This window comes from Hetaerina americana, unplaced genomic scaffold (assembly GCF_022747635.1).
Source record: "Hetaerina americana unplaced genomic scaffold, ioHetAmer1.1.p SCAF_2, whole genome shotgun sequence".
NCBI classification, from domain to species: Eukaryota; Metazoa; Arthropoda; class Insecta; order Odonata; family Calopterygidae; genus Hetaerina; species Hetaerina americana.
The window spans coordinates 79477652-79497759 of record NW_027286763.1 but is presented as its reverse complement, the minus strand read 5'-3'; the positions used below and the strand labels follow the sequence as shown (position 1 = coordinate 79497759).

General features: G+C 34.2%; 1 protein-coding gene across 1 annotated transcript; it reads right to left on the bottom strand.

The window, feature by feature from the left end:
• Positions 1-193: 193 nt before the first annotated feature.
• On the bottom strand, positions 194-17858 carry LOC139688152 (CST complex subunit CTC1-like). The gene is made up of 14 exons (XM_071585579.1): positions 17719-17858; positions 17328-17478; positions 17136-17252; positions 16847-17052; positions 16601-16768; positions 14007-14136; positions 13169-13929; positions 11474-11617; positions 10031-10161; positions 7261-7489; positions 4630-4872; positions 4210-4357; positions 2822-2930; positions 194-295 (listed from the first exon to the last, which is right to left on the bottom strand). Exons 1-14 carry the CDS (start codon positions 17784-17786, stop codon positions 204-206), a joined length of 2697 nt encoding a protein of 898 aa, XP_071441680.1. The 5' UTR covers positions 17787-17858; the 3' UTR covers positions 194-203.
• Positions 17859-20108: the final 2250 nt, after the last annotated feature.

Here is a 20108-nt window from a genome sequence, read left to right as displayed (position 1 = left end):
GTGCAGGACATTTAAGCATGCTTATTCCATTTAAACTGCACAAACATCAATAATGGAAATATATTTTTAACATTTTTAAATCATAGGGGAATTTAGGGCAAAGAGAATACTAAAAAATTAAAAAGTGAATTGTTGCTTATTATTAGTCAAATTTTAATTACATCAACAACTAATACACAAATTATCACAGTTGGAGTATACCATCACTGGGTCAATAACTCGGCTCTTTCTAAATCAATTTCCTCAACATCCAAACAGAAGAGACTCAACATGTCTCTACCTTCCTCATTTGGGACTGAAAACCAAAGATAAATGATAAACAAGGTGAAATAAATTGTGAAAAATTCAGGGAAATAGGGAAGAGGCAGAATTTTTAAAACCCAGGTGCAAAGTATATAATATTAATATAATATTTTAAAAACATGCAATAATAAATATGACAACTAAATATAGCTATATTGACAAAAAGTAAACATAGCTATTAATAGAAAAAATTGCACAAATATATTTTCTCAAATATGTACAAGATAAGAAAAAGAGAGATGTAGGTAATTCATATTCCTTTAACTTAAATATCATATGCCAAGGTTATGTCATGGACAAGCATGACCATTCACGTTTAATATGCAATAGAAAAGGTACTTACTGTTACTTCCCGACATACATACAAAGGAAATGTTAAGAAGAGCAAGGGAGGGGTTTGAGTAGGGAATAAAAGTGGGTGGCGAACTGATAGTAAATCAGGTTTTGCAGATGATCAAACAAAAATGAGCTACAAAGGGTTTCTATTATTATTGCATGCTTTAGAGGAACAATCGAGAGGTATGGGACAAGCATTAACCACAAGAAAATAAAGTAACGATATTCTCGATAAGTTGTAAAGCAAAGTTAAAAATTTCAAGGTAGAGGGAATAAACAGGGGCGTGGAGGAGATCATGCATCTGGAAGTATTTTAGAGGAAATCGGGCATTATAGTGAGGACACTGGGAGAAGGAATGCATTATAGAAAGACCATTTGCAAGAAGAAGAGAATTGATGATGGGCCCAATGAGCAAAGGTGTGGATAAAAGAATGTTTGAGACTTTAACATGGAGCATAGTTCTGCATGGATGTGAAATGTCATTTTTGAGGCTGGACATAGGGGATGAGTATAGATAGGAGCTTTTTCAGACGTGGATGTTGTGGAGGATGGAGAAAATAAGCTGGACAGAAAGGAAAACAAACACTAAGGTTTTATTAAATAGAGTGGAACAAGAGATTAAGTTACTGTGAGGAATTCAGAGGAAACTGAGGACTGGAAAAGGCTGAGGAAGTGTATGGTGAATATTGAAACGTGCTGGAATGTTGAAGGCCATGATAGAAGGGAGAATGTTGGGTAAACAGGGTAGAGGAAGGAAGAGAGTTGAGTCTGCCTGCCTTCTTACTGTCTAGAAAGGATAAAGACAGGCAGAAGTCATGTAAAGCTGAAGAAAGACACAATGCAGTGGAAGGTAAGAGGAAGCTCTCATGATACTTAGAACTGAATAGTCGTTACAGGCTTTTGAAAACTTAGCTTTAAATAGGATACCTTGAATATATACATTCATTTTTTGGCAATACCACTTTAGTAATGATGAGAATTGTAATACAGAATATGTTAGATGATTATTTGAGCATTATTTTTGAGGAAAGAGGGAATTATAGTGGGGATATTCGGTGAAATACTGCATTAGCAAATAGGCATTTGTGAGTAGAGGAGAACTGATGGTGGATACTCTGAGTAGAGATGATAAGCATATACTACATATATATATATATATATATATATATATATATATATATATATATATATATATATATATATATATATATATATATATAAGAGAAAAGATAAGCAAACATACATATACATATATATAAGAAAAAAGATAAGCAAATACTTAAAATGCAAGTAGTATTTTATAGATGCAAGACCTGATCTTTGAAGCAAGAGGATGAGTGTAGATTGGAGGTTTTTGAGATGCAGATGTGGTGAAGAATGAAGACAGTAAGTTGGACAGTGGGGAAGACAAAGTAAGTGTTTTTAAATTGTGTAGGCAGAGAGGATATGTAAGAGGAACCCAAAATAGGCAGACAAAATGGATGGAGGGAATATTGATAGGTAGTAAGATGTTGAAGGTCATGATAGAAGGGTAAACTTTGGGCATATGGGGCAAAAGAAGGAAGAGAGCAGGCTTTTTTGACAGCATGAAAGAAGGTGGAAGTAATGAAGAAATGATGAAGGAAGCACTGTAGGACAAACAAAAAGGTAGTAACAGATATTCAGAAGTAAATAGTCATTATTGACCACTTAAAAACCATATGCAATATGTATTTTAATGGATGTCAAAATACAGTTGCCATCAAATTTAAAGAATGATTGATCGACAAGAATGTATGATAATGTCAATCCTAACATACGAATGAATGTGCGTACAAAAATTACAAAATGTTCTATTTTTTTCCAATTCCCCTGGATTCTACAAAAAATCAATGCATAAGTTTTGATTAGCATTTGATTTAAGCATCCAGTCAACTTCCAGTTATCTATGAGCTGAGAGCTTATTTCCACCACACATTAATCATTTGAGAGTCCTCAATATTAAATTCATTTGTGATGTGATGATTTTGGGTGAAAAGACATGAATTTCCTTTAATGCAGCATATCTCTTGATTTCAATTTCTCTGTTAGTATCAATTTATTTTATTATCTGCAGATTTTGAGCCACTCAATGCACAATTGATAATTAGGATTCGAACAGGGCTATACACCACAAGACAAAAATGAGAGAAATCAACTTACATTTCCGGCATAAGATGTGCCAAGGTTTTAGTTCCACTTGTGAACAAAGTCTATTGAATACAATTTGGTCAATGCTCTTGTCATTTCCTTCACTTGATTGTTGCTCTACCTGAAAAGTCAAACACAGTGAGTCACGTCAAGTGCCTTAACCAATAAAATTTAAATGGGATGTTTACAAATAACAAAACATGAGCCACATCTCCGCCGAATGAGTGGAGCCTGAAATTAATTTTTAGGTGAACACAATACAGCCTTCAATTTCCTTTACCTTTAATGGTGCACTGGTGTATTCCTAATCCCCTTATGGCTGAAGCCTTAAATCGTATGTGGTAAAGTACATCATAACATACCTAGTCAATTACCATTGTAAACCTCCTGATGCTCACGTAATGTGAGTGACAACGTGAAATACTCATTGAAATTCAAAAGAGTTGTTTAATAAGTTGTCATATGCTAGTTGCAATGTGATTATTCCCTAGTTACTGCGCACATCACACTAAATAAAAATTCAGGAAGTATCAAGTGAATGGCATTATAGGTTGCCACATTGTCAATGAAAACTACATATAATATGGGGCTTAAGGCCAAACAGAGCAATACCGGGCACATAATGACTTGAAAGTGTACCAATTAAAAATGAAATTATCCTTAATTCAATGAGTGCATAGTATTAAAGATACCCTTTTAAACCATACCATGGAGTGATATGCCTACAGTTTCAGAAGAATAAAAAACATAAGAGCTACCAAAGCATTACTAATAAATATTATCTACCACAGAGGCCACTTAACATGAAAATGGATGGCAAGAAATATTAGTTAACATAAATGGACATCTGGTTCACTCTGGCTCCTTTAGTTTTCACTGAAAATGTGTTCGTTTTACACAAGATAATTAACACAAAGCAATGATTATTATGAAAACATATTTCATCCCTCAGAAAATTGATGCTGAAAATTTCTTCACATAACAAACAATAACATCTTTGGCTGGACTTTGTAAGCCACAGGAAGTTCTTTCAATGCCTACATTGAAACTTGCATATGTATTTTCCATGAATACACCAGCAAGTATTATCTCACAACCTCAAATCTCCATACCCTCTCAATGGCTGTAGTCATTGGTGTGGAATGACACACTACTCCATTGACCCCACAGCCTCTTATATTAATGCATACTCCTCCGCCCCCATGGAGGGGAGTTCACAGAGAAGACTTTCCTTTGAAGCAAAAACAAAACATACTCCAGGAACTGCCACCCTTTCAAAAACGAGAAGGACTGGTAAACCATGAAGTATGTGTACATTCCAAGTATGGCACATAAATGATTGAGTATGAAATTGAAAAATACTAAATTAAAATCGTTAGGATAGGAGCATTCCAACTTACACATTTTCTTTTATCAAATAGTACTCTCTTTTTTGTGGAAACCATCCCAAGCTCTTTCCATCCACTCTCACAGAAGCCAAGAATCTTCCTGACATTCTCATCTTTGGCACTCATGTAAGCCTCCCCAGAGCCATCTTCGACCAAAAAACTGAAATGACATAATCAACTCTTCAAATATCCCCTTAGAAATTAACTCTGAAAGAATAGAAGTAAAAGTGAATCATTTTAATCTTCTGATATCTCTGAAATACTCAGATTTTCCATGGACATCATAAAGAAGTTAAATCATTACATAAATCAACAAACCATAATGGTTTTAAAATCAACTTAATAAACATGCATTGCATAAGATTGAGTTTAGGCCATTGAGTTTAGCCGACAGTTTCAAATTTTTCATACAATGACAAAAGTAAAGCTTACTTAGCATTTGCTGTGATCAGTGGGTCCCTCAAAATATATGAGCAGCCAACATATGTGCACCTTCCATACTGAATTAGAGAGTTACAAGTCCTGCATCGTGGCAACACTTCAAACTTCCAAATTTTGGTAATTGAAAAAATACCCCAAAATGGAGAATACAAGTTACAAGAAACTTTTGCTTCATTGGCTATAAAGCTGTGCCTTTTGCTGCTATCCAGAGATTGTTTACCCTCACTAATAGAGCTAGAAAAAAAAGTTTTCTTTTAACAACCCATATCATGAGCACATATGAGGTCTGTTCAAAAAGTATCGTAAATTATGAATTTCCACGGATTACGTATATATTTGATTTTCGATTTTTTTGTGGCATTATGTTGGTACTTATGTCTCTCACTTATGCCGAAAAGTTTGGCCATTTTGAGCATTCAATTAATTGTAGACAGCTGTTTTGCTTGGATATGTTTTGGCTTGTTTTCGATTTTTGCCTGTTCCAAAAAATGGATCAAAGAATCTGTATCAAATTTTGTGTGAAAAACAAAATTAAGTGCATAGACACATTCAGAATGTTGACTGTGGCATATGGAGAAGCTACCTTGGACCGAAGCAATGTTTATCAGAGGTACAAAATGTTCTCAGAGGGCCGAGGAGATGTGAATGACGAAGAGTGTGCCCGAGCTCATCAACAACAAACGAAAACATTGATGAAGTGAAGAAAACAGTATTGACTGATTATTCAATTATAATATCTAGAGGGGTTTACTTTGAAGGGGACAAAATAGATATTCATGAATAAATAAATAATTTTTAAAAAAACACAACAGCCACGATACTCTTTGAACAGACCTCATACATACATATACACACATACAGGAATGCATGTAATACATGAATACCAGTGGCATGCCACGATATGTGAAGCAGGAGAAGACATGGACCCAGGAGAGAGAGGATTGAAACAATCAACCTGGAGCTGGTAGAGAGATAAATTCAATCATGATGATCCATGATGTAGCCTATGCTTTTTCACTCCGGCAACACTTTTCCATTACAATGTTCAAATGGCAGTCATATTCAAAAGCCAAAGAGGGCAGAAACTGAGATGGTAAAATCAAGGTGAAGGAAAGAATGGGTCAAGGAGATAAGCCACAATGTTAAGGCATGTAGGAGATACCAGAGCAACTTGAGCATTTTATATTTTGGATAGGGAGTGTCCCAAAGGAAGGTTTACATCTCAGGGGAGTTTGTTTGCGAAATATGAAAAAAATGCAGTCTCCAAAGAAAGTTCATGGTCAGAATCAAGGTTAAAAAGTGGAATGGCGATTATGTACAAAAGTGAAGAAGGTTTGTATAAAACCAAAACTGTCAACAAAAACTTTTTCTAAACAATATATTTCTTTTAAGACCAAATGGCCCTTACTTTTCCAACATGCCTTTTATTAAGACAAAAGTAAATACCTATTTCCTGCATCTTTCCCAACTGTAAATAAGTCCAGTGATGTGTGATATTAACCCAACAGGGGAGAGAGCGGCCTTCCCCTGTGCCACCTGCAGTTTCCAAGGGAAATATGGTACCCAAAAAATGAGTTTGGGTAAAGGTATGGGTGCCCAGAGGCGACACCCAGAATCAAACCTGGGCCCTCTGGACTACCATGTCCTTTCCAAACATGTATTTCCTAATATTCCCTATAACCTTCAATTTATTCTAGTTATAAATCTAAATAATTAAACAAGGTGGACAATCTTCCCTTCTTACATATCCAAAACCCTACATTACTATATCAGAGTTATATTCGAATTAACACCAGGTTATTTTTGGGCTGTTTGGTTATGAAATATGATTGATGTTTCAGAAATTCAGTTGGAGGTACATTAACTTGTCTCTATCGTGGGAGGATAGAGAGATTAGGCAAGTTGTTAGTGTATACAGGCAAATGGCATAGGACCCCTGGTTAGTTAGATGGGCAAAAATATTGCTTGCGATATTTTTCTACAGTACCGCCATTTTGTGATAATCAGCTTTCAGCAAAGGCCATGCGGAAAAAGATTTATGCAACATCCCCTGAATTTTGCAGGAAGATGTTATTCACAAACACCTTTTTAGGTTACATCCCTTTACTTTAATAAGTCTAATAAAATAAAGACCTGACAAGTGCATGTACTTCAAGTAGGTGAATTCCTCCTCGCAAATGAGCCACAAAATATGGATGCAAGGTATTAACCTCATTCATATCCCAGTATTTCTTCCATTCAAGTTAGGAAAGCAATACTTCACCTGCTTCACTGCATTGTATACCACTGCTATACACAGAACACTACAGCTTAAACTCTTATACCAGAAAACTCTTATACCATAAAAGGCATTTCACCCCTTTTAGAGGGCGAAACAACAAAGGAAAATTTTAAATAAATATTTCAACTACTTAATATGCAGAAGTTGATCAATTGATTTTGCATACAATTAGAGGCAAGTTCAATTGGTATATAAATGAAACCATTAACTAGTCATAAAAGATTAAAAGCCAACTATTTAATTGAAAATGAAAGTAGGATGAACTAGGACTAGTTAATGTGTTTTTTGGCACCCTTTCATTAAAATGACATTCATACGAATTAATAAAATGTTGTAATAACCTCTTTGGTGATACTTCCGGGTTTCCTAAAAGTTTCACACTTGTAAAGCATGTGCTTTGATAAAAGTGCTTATTATTTGCGGAGACTTTTTTCTCCATGAATTTTAAGCACACTCGTGATCCAGGCAACAAACCAAGAGGATATAGTTTTCCCGCGTATGCAATTAAATAAATTCTAATCGTCTCATCAGACTCTTCATCTCTCAACTCAAGGATGATATTCTGTTCAACTAGAATTTGAAAAAAAAAGATAAGATAAATGTACATAGGTAGGAAAAAATATACACATAAATAGAAATGACAAACAACTTGCACATGTGTGTGCATGTGATTTACTTCCTCTTCTGGTAAATGAAATCATGAGTGAAATATAAACAAATTTTTGAGTTACTGCTTATACTGCCAAACCATGCACAAAATTAGGGAGCCACAGGGATGTTAAAAGGGTTAAAACAAAGCACAGTAATAACTTTTAAATGTATGAAAGAGATGCAAAAAGAAGAAAGTTTGGGAAGGAAAAAGAAAAATTACTGTAAAAAATATGAGTATTTACGTTCAATATTGCAGGGAAAATTCAATTTGTACACATTTTATTTTATAACATTAGGGAGACTTTTTTAAACTAGCAGGTGTACATTAGTAGTGTTCATTGAACACACACCTACAGCAAAACACTAATTTTTACCACCTCACTGAAGTAAGTTTACTTTGGCCAATGCAAGTGTGCGACAGTAACTGCAGAAAGAAGAGAGAATTAAATCCTTGAGAAAAATAACCAGAATTATATTTTGTTTGATTCAAGGTGCTCAGATTGGCCACACTACGTCACTAACAGCATTATGACTAATGCTACTACTTGACTGTCATCATCATACTAAAACACAGCATGATAATTAATTATCAGATGTTGAATGCAGTATTTGATAATTTAATATACAATGCTATTCTTTGATATTCTTTTATTGAATGATCTAGTGCCCATACAACCATGAGACAAATGATGGTATGCTGTAAGTTACTTTCATAATAAAGGGCCTTGGATGAATGAATTCAATTCAGCAATGCTTCACCTCACATGCATCGGTGTTTAAGGGCAAAAAATCAACCTTGAAAGAGTCACAATATAAAATAAAGAGTTCATCTACCAGTGAATAATTACGGATATGGCAAAACAATACATTTGAACAGGAATTATAGTTCTTAAGTAAACAAATCCTTGAATAAGGTCAATTGACAACAAACACTAGCTAGAATTAACAAAAGCTCCCAAGTTACATTTTTAATGCCATCAACCTTTATTTCCATCTTACTTTCCCTTGTGCATATGCTTAATTTTCATACTTCCCCATCCTTGAGCTGATAATTACCACAATGCTCTCTGTGGCAACTCTAACACCAATTTCATGATTAAAGTATGACATGAGATAAGTGGAGAGTAAAGCCAAGCATCAGAACACTTAAGGGATATAATAATTTGCTACATTACTTGTTGTGCCCACAGTTGAGGGTAAAAACTTGCCATATCGTATATGTTGATATCAAATATACATATATATCAATATGATGAACTGTTACAACACTTAGAAAAACACAAGAAAGATAGCTGATGCATACAAACATTAGGGTAAAAAGTAAATTAATTTTTAAAAATAACTAGCATACTATTTGAAAGATAATAAACAAAAAATCATCACGAGATTCAGGACTTAGGAAAACATTTATGACAATATCTTATCATAAAACTAATTCATTGCTGATCACACTGAATGTAATCCAATAACTTTAGAGCTATTTAACATCATACTGATTGATAATTTTCAATAGTACCACTAACTTTTTGCTGATACATGCATAAGTAGTGGAGGTTCTTTCACTACCCCTATTTCAATGCCATATTAAAATTTTCACCCACTATTGGCCACAACAGACGTTCCTAATTCTACGAATGTGCGGTTCCATTAAACAGAAACACAGTAGATCCTACTGCTTCAGAAGAGCAGCAAATAAATTTAAATGCTCATTTTTGCCATCAGCATGAGTAAACAATCTACTTCAACTGTCATGACCACTGAACTGAAAGCGCAGATCAAAAAATGGATCACATCATCATCTGCTACAGAGTCATTCTGCTCTCTTCTCTCTTTGCCCTCTTTCTCTTCCCGAAAGACTTTCTCATGGGAAGTTATCAACTTTGTGCAAAATTACTAGATTACTGAATGAACGGGATGTGTTAGATTTTGCAACATACTTGGACTGGATGAACTGTTGTGCTAATTCATTACTGCTACAAATGATTTCACTATTTCTCTAATGAGAGTCGGGTGGAACTGCATCGGTGAAAGCACTTTTCATACTAGTGAGTTAGCATTATCCATAAAAATCAAAGTATAAACATTTTCTTCAAATCAAAGAAAATATTTAAATTTCAATCTACCCCGAGCAAAAAAATGAAGGTTGTCATGAAATTCACAAGTCTCCATTGTTTTTAGTACAGACCTATGGAATGTGTAGGTGATACACTTGCTGTTAGATATATTTTATTGGGAATGACAAAAAGTATCAATTTAACAATATATAGTATATATAAATATTAAAATTGATCCAGGGTAATTCAACAAAATATCCTCAGTGATTAACTTGCATAAGTACCTACCGCCAATTGACTTCATGAAAGTTACTCTCAAAAATCTTTATAATACAATTCATAATTATTACAGAAAAATGATACCAATGTCCTAATTGAATTATATCTAAAAAGCATAAATTCTCACCTGGAATGCCATAGTTATCATCATTAATCTTGCGCTTACGAGGGTATTTTGTATCTTGATGTGACCTGAAAGCCACAATACCTTGTAGGTGGATCACATCATGAAATTCGACATCTTTTGCATCCCTAATCCTGGTGGAATAAAAAAATAATATTACTTAACCCTCCTGTGAGCATACCGATGGGACAGTGGGTGAGAGGCTGAGAGGCCATGCATAGTCTGGATATTTCTTGAGCAGTGAATATCAACATCTCATAACTATGAACCAGTCACTTTGGCAGACACATTCCCGCCCATACGTTGCACCAAATGTAAGCTGTGATTTGGAGTACTACAGCTGCACAATGTGATTCCTAATCACATATGGGTATTGAATTATAGTATTGCTTTTGCCCAGCCCTGATGTTCGTGGGAAACAAACTTCCCTCCTTAATCTTGCTTCTAAACATAAATCAATTGAGCACTTGTTTTGGAAATTTGGGAATAATAGCAAGTCTTGAACACCATTTCCTACAAATAAATAAGTGTACTGATAATTGCTAATAAATATGCAAAGATGAAGAATTAACTAGCACGTATCAGGTTGGGTGTACTGAAAGGTTAAACACAGGTTTTCATGAAAATTAAAAAATCAATTAAAATAAATATCTGTACAATATACTTAATATAATTCTCTCTAGCAGAGCATGATATTATGCCATAAATTGCTCCAATACACTAAGCTATATTAACAGAACCGGTAACAGACTGATTTGGACACAACTACACCGGGAGATGTTATGTTTGCTGTATTTGCAGATGTAATCCACGATGAATCCCAGACTTGAACAGTATCACTGTAAAGTATTACAGAGCACGCATAAGAGAGTTTTGTAAAAACCCAGCCAACTTCAAAGGGCTGTGCCATTTATAAATGAGGTTTGCATCCTTTGCTCAAAATGCTGTGATTACAAGATCAAATACAGTGGGATTTTTGTAACACTTATCAATAACCTGTCACACATGATTAAAGGGCAGATTTGAAGAAATTTGTCGCGGGGGGCAAAATGCAATGTTGTTCCATGACATTTTTTGGGTGGAAAAATAACACTTTGCCCCCACACAGTTACCATCACTGTACAGGATGAACTAATGACATTTGATAGCATACTTAAATTTATTTTCTCAGCATAAGCTGTACTTCAGATTTAACAGCCTGAAAACCATTATTTAATTACAACTTAAGTTGCAATTGAGTTAGAAACTTATGAAAATTAATATATTATTCCATTAATTCCTTTATAAAGCATTAAAACAGGCATTTAATTTTTTAACACACTTCAGTTTTACATCTCTTTTATGGCGCCATTTAAAAACATTATATGAGATTCTACCGCAGGACACAACGAAGAAATATTTTCAGGATTTCTTTCATATCATAAAATACATAAATAACATATTTACCTGTAAATTTCTTTGTTGATGATTGAATCACTTGGAAGATTAGGTAAAGTAAATGGCCCCAAAATTGAACTGCCAAAGGGGATTATTACACCTGAGGTAAATGGAAGAAATACTGCTCCAGAGGCCAATGCTGGGAAGTTGGTCCTTTGAATGCAAAAGGTTAAATTTAGAAAAATAATAAATAAAAATGCTGTGGGGAAAATGAATTTTTTGAACGTATGTAACATTTTATAAATTATTACCCAAGCATAATAAGTACATGAGAATAAAAATAAATTAATTTCTACCAAATAAATACATGAACATGCGAATAAAATCACAGATAAATTTAATGAGATTTTCAAAACAATTATTACAAAATATGAATAATCATTTATGAATGTTGAAGCATGCATGAAAAAAAATCCAACTGCTACATTATGACGCCTCTATTGGGGTAAAAGGATACTTAATGTCCTTCCCATTTTGAGAAAGGGGACTGCCTACCTGTTTACAAACATCTGGTCTGATAAACTTCCATAGAGCCTGAAGCATTAATCTCTTTTATAGCGGGACAAGGTTTATGTATTTACAGGCATCAGGTTCATTAGATGGGAAAGATATTAGAGGTGATCATGACTGTATAAGAATTTCTAGAAGATAGCCCCCTATATGCACAAATTTCACATTGCACATCATTGGATGACAATATAACTGTTATGACATCTCTAAAAAGCAATTGGAATTGGAAGATTACAGAAAGAATAAGAAATATTTTGAAATATTCAAATAAAAACTGATAAAATACATTCCCCATCATTGCTACAATTGTACCCTTGGATCCACAATAGATAATAGATAATAACAGTGGGGGGGATCTCTCAGGAGGGGTCAATACAACATTTTATTACAATCAAGATAATTAAAGGGCTTTTTTGAAGAAAAACCTAAAATTTATCAACAAAAATAGTTCAGCACAAGTATTACCTGCAAACTTTAAAATGTAAATTCAGCACCTCTTGTTATGTAGCTTATGATGGAAGGATGGAAAGAAATTATTTGAACCAAAAGAAGATGGCAGTAAAAAATTTTCCATAATTTCTTCCAGTTTGAAAATACCACCACAGATCCATCAACACTATCAAAAAATAATCTTCAACTGCTTCATACTAATGGGGATATCCACCTACATGGTACAAAGAGTAGCAATAATATGCATGCTACAAACTCAAGGATAAAGATCTCATGCTACAGCACTTATGCAGAGAGAACAAAAATGTATAATTCCCTTCTAAAATCTATATCACACACAAAATACTATATATCGATATGTTTCAGAGCAAAGTGAAAAATTTATTCCCGATGAAAAATTACTTGATTGTCAATGAAATCATGATGGACAACCAGAAAATAAAACTATTAATAGTCTCACTATCTTTTTTATTTCTCGTCTTGTTTTTTACATATTTGTTGTTATACTATGTTTATTTTCCTGCAGAACCCTATACCTGCATGCTGTTCATGTATGGTCTCTGGATAGTAAATAAAATAAATGAAGTAATCCATAATGCAATGGCATAATTGTAAAACAACTGTCCCTAATCCTACAGAAAATTACTTGACTCTGGCAATCAAACATATGCATTGTTCAGAATAGAAAGCCTGTTTCCCTTACTACTGACTTAATACCTTACAATGTATTGATGTTTCACTGACCTTTTATTGAACAGCTGAATTCCATAGGAACTGGGATATTTGATTTCGTACACCCGATTCTCAAAGAGGAATGGGTGATATTTAAGCAGATTTTTCTTCATGCAGAGCAAACATAATCTTCCTTTTTCATTAGATATCTCAGTGGCTGCGTTTGTTGATTCCACTGGTTGACCCAAGAGGGACACCAGGCAGTAAAACTGTTTTTCATTATCATATATAACTGGTGTGCTCACATGATTAATCAGCAGACGCTGTGAGAAAAAGTCTCTCTGAACATTTTGCACAGCAGAATTGTGACTTTCGCCGTCATTCATGATGTTAGGGAAATCCAGAACATTCGATGATTCCGCAGCATTTTCTAAACTAGAACACACTGGATACATATCAATGGGAGAGAGAAGTACATAAACATAATCTTTCTCAAAGTGGATCCCTTTTGCAGCATTTGATAACTTGAATTGTTCCACAACCACAGTTGCCTTCCTCACTATCAATGTTTTGCCAATATATTGTGTTATTTGACTACAACAACCAGAATCACCAATGAAAACACAACATATAGGGGTTTCCTCATCACTTAACACCAAGCGTGGAATTTCTCCTTCAACGTTTAATCTCCCAACAAGGGCCTGCTTCCTATCAACCTTGCCTTTGTCGATTATATGATGCAAATTGTAAAACCACAATTTTTCATAAGTCGTAGTTTTTGACCAATCGTGACAGTCTTTTGATGTGATTACTACCAAATTTGGATGATTTCGCTGAAATAAATTAATCATAATGGAAATTAATTATTTAGGGCACCTCATGCATGCAAACAACTGAAAAAAATACTCACGGCAACAAGGGAAGGGCATCCATGGTCATTGAGTAAAAATTCTTTCATGAGAGATCGAGATTTGAAACTGGAATCCGATACTGATGGGCCATTGAATAATAAGTGGTTCAAGACTTCAAAAACATGTTTTCTGCAAAAAAAAATACAACTTGGGAATGATTACCATATGTAATATATGAGTTAATTAATTTTAACTATTAATTAAATAAATCACACATTACTAAAAGCACTTTCATATTTTTATATACACACATATATAAGGCATATGTATGAGTATGTATACATATATAGGTGTATGTGAGCACGACAGCGTGTGAAATTCATACATCAAGGCAGAGGAGCCAGTTCCTTTCCCTGTGCCAGTTATGGTTTTCTAGAATGATCTGGTACATGAAAAATCACATGCTTGGGTGCTAATCAAGCCCGGGCCCTCCAGTCAGTAGTCCAACGCTCTACCCCTGGACTACCATGACCCACATGTATAAATAAATAGAAATATTTATGTATACATATATGCATATTATATAAATATATACATATATACATATATATACATATATATATGTATATATATATATATACATATATATATATATACACATATATATACATACATTATAGTTTTCTTTATTCCACTATAAATCACCAAAACTAATATTTTCCAGTCATCAAAAATCTAGGCCTACTCTCTTTCAATTTTTTGATGCCTATTAAGAAAAGCACAGATTTCTGCAGATATCTCTTGCCATTCAGACACCATGTATAATGTGGTCACAGCAAAGCGACATCATTTACATATCTAAGGTCCTGTTGTTACGGTCGTCAACTAGTACACTGTATATCTCATATATTAAAGAGGGTAGGAGTACCAGTGGCTTTCTCAAGCTCTAAATTAGCATACTTTTAGCAATTACATATCATTAGATAAAGATCTTTATTGCTACGAAGGTTGTTCAATAAATAGTGGCCATAAAATATTTCATCCACATGATTGAATTTAAAATTTAATTGTACCCTATATTGTTTTTTTATTGTGTTAAGTATATATGATGTAAGTTTCATTGATTTTACTTCCATATTATATTAGCAGAAACCCTTGTAAATTGAAATATGTTCGGTTCACCTGTATTTTATAATGAAAAATGCTTTCCAAGGTGTTTCTTCAATATGGAAAATAAGAAAAAGTCACATGAGACTAGGTCTGGCCTATAGGGTGGAAAAGGATCACCCTTCAAATTGATTTTTGTGAGATATTCGGCAATAAAATTTGCAATGTGCAGCTGTGAATTATCATGCGGCAGCATTCAACCTGTTGCTTTGAAATGTGGTCTTTTGCGGTTGATATGACCTTACAGAATTTTTAGTACATCCCTATAGCATGCTTCATTTACAATTGTGTACTAATGCAGCATACTGAATACACCATACCCTGAATATCAAATAATAACACTACCATTACCTCCCTAACAGAAGTCACCACTTCGGCTTTTTTTGGTGCTTACGATGCAGGAGATTTCCATATAAAACTTTGCTGCTCGCTACAAGAATCAAAATTATGCAGCCAAGTTTCAGCAGAGGTTTGAAGGAAACTCCGCATAGTCCTGTATCACCAACTTCAACTGTGAATAAACCTGCATGTCTGGAAACCCACCTAGTAAAAACATGCCTAATGTGCAATTTTCTGTTCCTAACATGTGGGTGACACACAACGAATTTCAGTACTCCTGACAATGCTCTTAAGGTTATTCAATGATTATCACTTGCTATTGCAGAAGTTTTAACCTTCATTTCCTAAGCAGGAAAGCATAAAGCTGTATGCTAAAAGGTAGTCTGGGAATTCTGGGGATACCTCCCTCTGAAATTATCTTCCCTACTTAAACAAATGAAATCATCTTCTTTCTGTGCTACAGGGAAGTACAGACCCTCCATAAGCCTCCTGCAGAGTTAAATATGCTACAGCCGATGAAATTGCAATGCAGGACAGGTGAATCGAACATGCTCTAACTTGTAACAGCTGCTGCAATACTGGAGTAAAATCAATAAAACTTGTACCAGATACACATTACACAATAAACTAATAATTTAACATAAAATCAAATTGCTGCATAACAAATTACGTGAATAGAAAATGTATGATCACTCTTTGTTAAACAGCCCTCATCTGAAAGCTGTAAGTTTTCTGCTTTGGAAGAATTTCACTGAAAACGATCTTCATATTTTCTAAATATCAATTGTGTCCATTGTCTTTCATTTAAATGTCAACCTGACATGCACATTTTTAACAAATTAATGTCAATTTATAAAGAATGGAAAAAAAATCAGTTTTTTTATATCATTTTCTGTTAGTTTATGAAAAACTGAAATTTTTTCAGTTTTTTATATGCTATAAATGGAATATTTTCAGATGAACTGAAAGTATTTGATTTTTCACACCGGTAAGTGAGACTGAATTATACAGTGAAAGTTTACACATTTTTTAATCGTTATTAAACAGATTTGTGCATCATGTTTCCTCAAATACGGTAGCCCTATTGCCCAAGCATTAAATTAAAATAAACAACCAAAACACTGTTATCATACTTCTATTGTATTACCTATTGGTTTCATTGCCTTGGATTTGCTTCTGATCCAGTAATTTCTTCAGTTTGGAAAATATTGTTGTTAACCACAGTAATTCATCAAAACACAACCCTTTTTCCAAAGCAAAAGCAATTACAGGATGCAAAGTTGATGAGTCTTTCGATGTGGGTAAGTTTCCAGGTCTGGAATAAATAAAAAATTGATATCATAAAAGTACACATACTGGTAACACCTGCGGATAAGCAATACCTATACTCAACTGTGACACTGCGTGACTCCTAGCACACATGATATAATACTTGGAACCATTGGTCTTGGTGTAGTGAGCATTATAGACAATGATGGGATCCAAGCACTTAAATGTTTCAATGCAAGCTTTGTGAGCAATAAAACTTGTGCACAACATAAAACCTTTTTCCAATTGGTAAAGACCCAAGCTGGATAATGAGTCATCAGTAACAGTTCCCTAGAATTATCGAGAATGTCTAAAATGAGTATAGTTTTACCAGTTATAATTACCCACTTTATTACAAAAATGACAGTAGGTACTTGGTATGACAGAGCCGAAATAACGATGTCCTGCAGTGACTTGGGTAAGGCCAGTTGGCATTCTTGAGCAGTGGAATCTGCCGAAGCATCAACGAATTGAACCTCTTCCTCTGCCCCCTTAAACATGAAAATGTCTCAAATTGCGGCTTACTCAAAAGAAAACAGATAGTTCATTTTGACTGATTAGATTACCGAAGTTATTTTCACTGGGTCCAGTTGAGAGAAACGATACGTTACGCCAACTTTTAAAAAGGACAACCACTGGAAATGTTCTTTTATCCTAACTCTGATACACAGGGGCTGCGAAATAATTATTTTTACAAAAAAACCGGCAACTGGAGGCCTAAAATTGAAGTATAACGCTTTTACATGCATTTAAAATTGGCAAATACAGCATCAAATAATAGAATTAGTACGAATACATTCCGGGCACAAATTACTCCAACGAAAATATCCATGAACATAGTACAAAATTAATATTTAATTTTTGTGCAGCTGGTAGTCATTTATAGCAAGCAACTTTTAAGTGACACTTTGACGTTCTACGCACACGTACTACTTTATAACTTCCGGTAACACTTACAATAGCAAATGACTAACTGCAACCACTACACCTTTAACATTCACTCTTCTGCACTTTCTTTTTTCCATAGCCCTGGGAAAATGTATCAATCCAAAAATTCACATGAATGTTTTTTCCAAAAACCCTCACTACAAAATTGGCGGAAATTTCTCATCGACTTTCGTTTTTCAATAGCACGAAAAACTCTCAAAAGGTGTCGGCGCCATAGTAACTAAAATTTGGCTCCATTTTTGAAAATAAAATAAGTTGGCTCATTATTAGAATTGACTACTAATATTACATTATTCAAGAAAAATTATATTTTCAAACGCGGCCAGATTTTTATGCTATTAATTTACAAAATAAATTTGTGAGTGGGAATGAGAAAGTTCCTGTGGTTAGGATAGATACGAGTACACAGTTAGGTACCTGCCATGTGAAAAGAACAGAGAATACCAAAGGTATGAAATGAGAAATGCAGTCAATTGAATCAGTTCAATGCATCTTTTGTTTCGCATTATCAGTCTTCCTCATATATAAATGATCAAAACGCTAAAATAGTTGTGGCCTTTCAGTGCAACTTTTGCCTAATATCCTGCAACACCATGCTTAAACACAGTGATACCCAATTTATTTCAAAGACAAAAGGGATTTAGTTTATTACTTTTATTAGCATTAGTCTGCCAGGTTAGATGTTTGATAGACCCAGGCGTTACATTCTACTGCATTCCCAAACCCAGTCTAATTTGACACGAAATATCCGTAGACCATACTAAAAAAGAATTTGATTACTTTACTGAAAATTAAGGCCAGCGTTTGGAGAAAAATCGCTGAAATTCTTTTTAATGTATAAAAATCTTTCATCACATCAAGCCAGAAACTGTAAATTTTATCCTTAGACCAGATACCACACATTACAGAAACTCATTAGTATCTCCTGTGCTTTTCAAAAATTTCTCCATCCCTCTTCTCCTATCATGTCTAAAACTTTTTTGCATTCTTTTCTGCCCATTTTTCTTTCTCTATTCTTCTCCATGCCACACCTAAAAAGCCTCCAGTCTATATTTATTCACTAACCTCAATGGTCATGCTTCCGTGTACAAAATTATGATCTATAACTAAGTCTTTAGTTGTCTTTTCATTATATCTTTTACTCAGGGTAGAGGTGAAGTACCCCATTAAAAAAGATAAAATATGAATTTAGAATTGGCACACATATTTCATTCATATACTATAAGGCTGCATATTACAGTGCTAACTGAGAATGGTCATTACATGCTAATGTAAATAAAAATCTCTGGAAAACCAGTATGGCTAGTGAGGATGACAATAAGGATAGAATTTAAGGCCAGTTGTCAGAACCGCTAGTTCCCCAAAATAGCATTAAGCTCAGATACACCTTAGAGTGCCTCCTTTTAAACATTGCCCTATATAAGGTAATAAGGGAGGCAAATCGGGTAATTAGGACATTTGTTTTAAATAAAGCATGGTAAATGTTAGCTCACAGACAAATGTAAGATAGCTAAAGTGGCAAGACCTAGAAAGGGTATGGAACAAGCATTTCTCACACCAGAAAAGGCTATCAGGAAGGTGGGATTCAATACTTAATTCAATACTCAATATCGAGCATTCATAATAAATACATACCAATATGACTTCTGGGGAAGCACACAAAAGTAACATGCCAATCCTAATATGTAAATAAATGTGGCTATACATCCACAGAGAAACAATTCAATGACATCCTCCAGGAAATAAAACTAAGACTTAGGGTGGCTAACATCCTATTTTGCACAAATTAATTCACTTCACTCTAGAATCTTATTCAGCACCACCAAGCTGGAAATTTTTCAAATACTTATAAGGTCAGTGTTCACAAATACCTCAGAGATATACCCATTAATCGCAAGAGAGACAGAAATGATAGAAGCATTCGAGAGGAAGGTAATCTGTAGGATAATAAGCCAAGTCTATGAATGAGGAAGATAGATGAGGCATGATAATTAATTACAAGTATATGAGATATTGATGTATTCCAGCTACAGGAACCACCAGCAAGGAGAATATTAAAATTGAGATTGGATAGGCATGTGATAGGATGAGTGATATAGAAATTCATAAAAAGAAATTAAACAGAAATCCTAAGGGACAAAGTGGGTGAGGTAAAAAGTGTACTACATGGTATGAAGGAGTTGTGAATGATATACATTAAAATGAGTAACACAACCTGGAAATTACTGGCATACAATAGTTTGTGGAATATTATTGACATGATCCATGCATACGCATGCATATGATGAGGATCCATGAAGGACAGTTGAGGTGTGAACGAAGGTTTGAAACATACAAAATGTACTAAAACTAATAACCAAATATTCCTAGATGTCAAATAAATTTGGACAATATAATCG

Coding starts and splice junctions, on each gene's coding strand:
- LOC139688152 (XM_071585579.1), bottom strand. CDS start 17,786: ATGGAAAAAAGAAAGTGCAGAAGAGTGAATGTTAAAGGTGTAGTGGTT. Junction 13,930..14,006: donor GATGCCCTTCCCTTGTTGCC/GTGAGTATTTTT, acceptor AATTTATTTCAG/CGAAATCATCCAAATTTGGT. Junction 296..2,821: donor GCACATCTTATGCCGGAAAT/GTAAGTTGATTT, acceptor TTTGGTTTTCAG/TCCCAAATGAGGAAGGTAGA.